General features: G+C 39.9%; 1 protein-coding gene across 1 annotated transcript in view; it reads left to right on the forward strand.

Annotated features, from left to right (window-relative positions):
- PGRMC2 (progesterone receptor membrane component 2) overlaps nt 1-4604 on the forward strand; it is a 29611-nt gene extending 25007 nt beyond the window's left edge. The window contains exons 2-3 of the mRNA XM_075615438.1: nt 339-494; nt 2294-4604. Coding sequence (XP_075471553.1) covers nt 339-494; nt 2294-2391 — 254 coding nt within the window. The 3' untranslated portion in view covers nt 2392-4604. The remainder of the gene's footprint in view (nt 1-338; nt 495-2293) is intronic.
- Nucleotides 4605-6000: the final 1396 nt, after the last annotated feature.

Raw genomic sequence — 6000 nt, forward strand, 5'->3', positions numbered from 1 at the left:
ACTATGACAGTTTAAAAATAAAAGATTTACAAAGGAACGCTTTCACTTAATGTTTTGTTTTCTGCGAAATGGGGCTTACCTCTAATACTTAGGTCACGGTGCTTGCAATTAGAAGTTGGTCAGTTCATATAGTGGTAAGCATGTCTTGGGTGTGCTGGGTCTGTTTAAATATACATTTTTCCATGCGCCATTTAAAAGGTGTAATAGAGAACTTATATTTTTAGGTAGCACATTAAATATTTAGCAAATAAGTAATTCTCAGCTTTTAATATGACGTAGGGTATTTTAGACTGCCTCTGTGTTCAATATGGCTGATTTTTTTTTTTTTTTTTTTTCAGATGGCCCATATGGAATATTTGCTGGCAGAGATGCTTCCAGAGGACTAGCAACATTTTGCCTAGATAAAGAAGCGCTTGGCGATGAATATGATGACCTGTCAGACCTAAATGCTGTACAAATGGAAAGTGTGCGAGAGTGGGAAATGCAGTTTAAAGGTAAAGCAACTAATCATGTGAAAGGCATTGTCATTGGGTGGGTTGTATTGGTTCTAGTAGTCATAAAAGAACAGCTTCTGCCTCAGGTAAGAGGGAACATGCCTCATTGTATACAGAGACGTCTGTATACTTCATGCCCCAGGAAACCCCACTTATAAAGAGAGCACTGACCCCTGACAAGTCGGGTTTGATGATACTGCATGGTGTCTGTGACGGGAGCTTTGTGACAGGCTATGAATAATACACCACCAAATATAACTGGGTTGAACTGAACGAGACTTAGATATGATAAAATATAATTTATTCCTTGAAAAAGGTGAACACAACAGATTATACAAATAACAGACAAAATATGGACACTCACTTAAAATGGAATGATGAAACAGTCATATCTGGACTGGCAGTTCATACAGCAATCTTCATAATCACCAAGACACGAAAGACTATAGCCATAGGCTGAGCTTGGTTCTTATACAATTATTTCCCATTGAACACAACCTAAACCCAGCCCCCCTCATAAATCAGTGGTGAGGTTCACAGTTTTCCTCAGAGTAAAACTCCTCCCACCCAAGGACGTTTAAAAACTGCTTTTCCTATCTAAATAACTTCATAACTTCAGTTCAGTAATACTTACTGGCACGCAAGACATATTAATACATTCCGGCACGCATGACGCTCCCAATAAGACTAAATATTACCGTGTAATATTAAAATTAAGAGAGATATTAATATCTGTCTCTTAGAACCGGCGAGACATCGTGTCTGTAATCGTTATTTGCGGCTCGGTCCCCCGGTTACACATATGTAACTCTTAGCATGTTCAGCCGAGGACATCTCATAATATTCTTATATTTAATAAGGTCACTCATTCTGATATCTCCTTGCGTAACCGCACCCCTGGCCCCCATCAAGAAATCCTTTGAAGCAGGGCTGTGGGTAGTGACCATTTGTCACCGGTGCTATTTTTCACACCCAATGCCCCAGCCGGGGTCCTAGCTGTCTACACCAGCAATATGTGTTAACATACACCAAACCCCCTCTGTACCTTTTCACACCCAACTTCAATCAAGCCTTTTGAAGCCCAGAGATTTCTGAAAAGACACCACGCATCCTAATGTATTTTCCTAAACTGCAGCTCATTAACCCCCTAAGCCCCAGTGTGTGTGTGGTGCAGACACTGGCCCAGAAACAGTACATTTATACAGGGGAATAAACAGTTGGATGTCTGAAGCAAGGCAAAACCACATTACTGGACCCCAGTCCAGTTAACCCCTTGCTTCCCTGATGAGTAGAGGGTGGCCAAATGGGGGTGTAACCCCTTTAATCCTAGGCCAAATCCTCTCTATCATGACAGTGTCACCTTCAGTTCCACAGCAATAACAAAGTGAAAAGTTACACTTGACAGCTGGGATTTCTCATAATGCTTAGAGGGACTTACGGCATTTGGGGAAACGGCAGAAACCGTGAAGGACCCCAGTAATGTATTTACTGCTCTTTTCTCTATAGATGTGAGATTTAGTAGTCCTGTTCTGTATATCTCTGTTGAACAGTGTTTCAGGATTGATAGAAACATTTGTTGATACTCAAACACTTTGTTCAAGTTTTTAGCCCCTCTTGCATTGTATGTTCCTACGACACATTACAGGGAACTGAAGCTAGAAATAAAATGACGAGCTTGCAACGCGACCACTTTTAGAGAAAATTCTAGCCTGAATGAGTAGCTGTCTCCTTCCTTCACTGGACACAATTTCTGTGACTGTCCAAAAAACTGAATCTTCCCTCCTTTTTTTTTTTAACAGAAAAGTATGAATATGTAGGGCGACTGCTTAAACCAGGAGAAGAGCCATCTGAATATACGGACGAGGAAGATGCAAGAGATCATACAAAGCAGGAATGAACTTTAACAACCAAAGCCAGGGCCTTTCTGAAATTGCAACTTCTTACTCCCATCACAAAAAACAAGGACCATTTGGGTACAGTTTGTGCTGCACACTATTCACCAGGTTTTGTACACGGAAATAAGAATAATGTATAATATTGCAATGCAGATTTTAATACTAGGCATTATGATCTGTACTGCCAAACTTGCTTCCCCCTCCACCCCCCCTCCACCACCAAACCTCCCTCCTTCAAGCAGTTGCTATTTCTGTGGTAAAATTTCATTAATGAAAGGATCCAGGGATACAACTTTGTGAGACACATCTGTGTATAGACATCTATATTTTATGGGTAAATTGAAACTGTTGTATTTGCAAGTTCTTGACACACTTTTTTCTTTGACGCCCGCTTTGCTGCGAGGAGCCAACAATGCATTGAAGTGCAGTGTTACTGGCACCAGTGGCAGCTCTGAGGTGAATGGGAGAGTGGACACTTACCATGCTGTATTCTGTTTCCTCGCTGTTAAGTACAGAAGTTGAAATCTTTCTCTTCCCCCCCTCCCCTCCTCTACAATCGTACGATTAGACTGCACTACTTAAACTGACGTTCAGAAATTGTTTTGTAAGTAGACATCAGACATCGCTGTCTGGTTTTATTTTATAAAATCGCTTCAGATTGGAGTAGCAAAGGTTAGGCTTGGTTAATGTTTTCACTGCCTGAGCGGCAAAGCGGGCAGTGAAAGGGTTAAATGCACGTCTTAGAAGCAGCCTTTTCCAGTAACACATGATAAGATATTGTTAGTCTGCGCTCCTTTCGTTAAATCAAGGGGGCGGCGGGCAGCACATTGCAGATCTCGGCAGCAGCAAAGCAGTTACGTGTGCCTTATTTCTCTTGTAAAGACTTGAATTGCTTTAAGGGAAAAGCCCCCAATATGTATTAGTTCAAAGTCACTACAAGCAGCTTTGGTTCTGAAGTTGATGTTCTGTATTGACTGGAAAACCTTGATGTCATTCTGTGTCAATAGAATGTAAAAGGAATGTTCAGTGTTACTGCCATTTATACATGTTAACATACATAAATGTAGCATTATAATGGCCAACAGCATCTCCCCACGTCAATGATTTATTTTTTTGCTCAAGGTTTAATCTTCATGTTAATGTGGAGTAGTATGTATGCTTGTGAGTCTGTTTGGATGTTTGAAAGGTGAGAGGTATTTTCTGCAGATATTGTAAATATGGGTTCCATTTTAATAAAGCATGTACAAGAAACCAAAAGCCAGAGTTGAACTTCCTATAAAACCTAGCAATGTGTGTGCGAGTTCCTTACTATACTTAAGCACCTGAGTTCAGAAGGCTCCAATCTATACATATTAGTTAACTATGATAATCTTTACAGGTTACACCATTTGTGAAATTTAGCCTTAAAATGTACCTCTTCTGGAGCTATAAGAAAATCAAAACTAAAATAAAATGTTTGAGGTATACTTTCTTCTCAGGACTTTCGAAGCAGCCAACTTTCATTTATAAACAAGGGGGTGGAGACGCTGAAGTGCATTGAGATACTTCTTGCTCTGGCATCTGCTTCTTTTAGGGCAGCACAAACCTGGTTGTCATGCAGGGGCAAGGAAAGATGTAGCCCAAAGCATGATTGATTTGAATGTACTAAAGCCTCCCTGGATTGAAGATTGTTGTCGCCCTATTAATGAAAAGAAAATACGGAGCTCAATAGTTTAATTATACATGTCATTTTGTTAAGCTGCTTTAGTGTTCATGTGCATTTTAAACAATTTCAGGTAATTTTAAAAAGGTATGGTTAACGTTCATTTCTTTCCAATAAAATATTCATATTTTTATTAAACTGCTGTAATTCCAAAATGTACTATTTGCAATAGCGTGTATTACAGTTGCTGTAGTCTGTATTTTTTTCTTTTGAACCAGGTTGCACAGTGCTGTATTCATTAAACTGATAGTAGGTGCCTAGCATGGTGTTCCAGCACTAAAGGCAAGAAAGGAATTTAGAAATGCTTAAGATGTGAAGGGAGCTCTGTTACATTGGGCACATTGACATTCTTTCCTCAATCAATATGTTTGAGCAATGTTTATAGTAAATCTATATTTGGGGGTATTGTGCAGCTGAGACATTTGTTGTACGTGGAAGAGAACTGATGTTTGCTTCACAGAATGGGAATTGGTAATATTGTGTATTTACCATGAATAAAAACCTGTTTTTTCAGATGGGCGTGAATTGTTAAGAGTGGTTTAAGCAAGTTTGAACCAACTACTGTTCAGTTGTAATTTGGCAATGCTACATCATACTTCCAGTTTAGTTACCTGCTTTTACAGATTGTATAAAGGGATTACAAAAGTTCATCAAAGGCTTTGAACTTTCTGTTTTAAAAAAAAGTGCAGAGCAGTAATGGTTGTTTATAGTTATGTAAAGAATAAGTGGTTTTATTCCATAAATAATGCAAAGTGCTTTTAAGTGCATCTCTTAATTTTGTACCAATGCATAATGGGATTTTTTCAAAGCTACTGGTCTGCTACAGGGATCCATTTCTGGAAGTGGCATAAAATCAATGTAGTAGAATAAATATGTGCACTGTACAGTGCTCATAAATATTGGTTTATTTGAAAATATTGTGTTTTTTTGTTTTTTGAAACCTTAACAGTTAAAGTATTGGGATTACTCTTCCCTTTTTGTCATCTTCAGTTTATCTCCCTGAATTTCACGTGATAATACTATATTAACTATTCAGAGTAGCTGTAGTACTGTGGCTGCTGCAATAACCCCAGTACTCTTAAGGCCGCGCTTAGTGACAGCAACATTGCATCAAAATAAATGTATCCACGTCGTCGCGTGTGCTTATAGTAGGAGCGATGTGATGGCTTGGTTGCAATCGCTGGAAGTCACTTCATTTTTCCAGCTACCAGCGTGACGTTGGCATCACCGGCACTATAAGCACAGCTTTAGGCCGCACTTAATAGTCCTTGCTACAGCAACGCTGTGGTTGCTGAAAAATCAAATGTAATTGACTTCCAGCGATCGGGACCAAGCCGTTGCACCGTTCCTAAATATAAGCCCACAGACATGTATTGAATCTTTGTTTTGACGTAACCTCGCGTCGCTGGGACTAAGCGCGGCCTCACACATCAATCCTCCTTATCATGCACTACTGCTATTCTAGACCTATGATGGGCTGTAATAATTTAGTGTTCAGGGGGGGGAGGAGAGAGTAAATGTACCATGTATTATCCACTCCTTTCTGCAGTCGCTGCATATGTATGTCTTCACTGTGTATGGTGGCAGAAGCCTGGAACATTGATACAGGTTTTTTTTTTGGCCAATACGCTCTTTCATGTTGAAGATGCCAGGGACACATGCAAATGTGTTGCAAAGCTAGCAACAATTTATCTGTCTACCTCAGACATTGGGGCTCAGTAGAACCATGGGTATAAGGTTTCCTTGCATCTGAGGACAGGGCAGAAAAACGGGAGCTTCGTCTCCCATGATACGTGGAACCAGGAATAGGGACTCCTAGTGTGTCAGACCTCGTGATACCTTGGCGAGTAATTGTCCCACTTAATAAAAATTAAATCAATTCAGGATAGGCCGCATGGCAATTTAAAGT

The sequence above is a fragment of the Ascaphus truei genome, chromosome 1, assembly GCF_040206685.1.
Source record: "Ascaphus truei isolate aAscTru1 chromosome 1, aAscTru1.hap1, whole genome shotgun sequence".
Taxonomy (NCBI): Eukaryota; Metazoa; Chordata; class Amphibia; order Anura; family Ascaphidae; genus Ascaphus; species Ascaphus truei.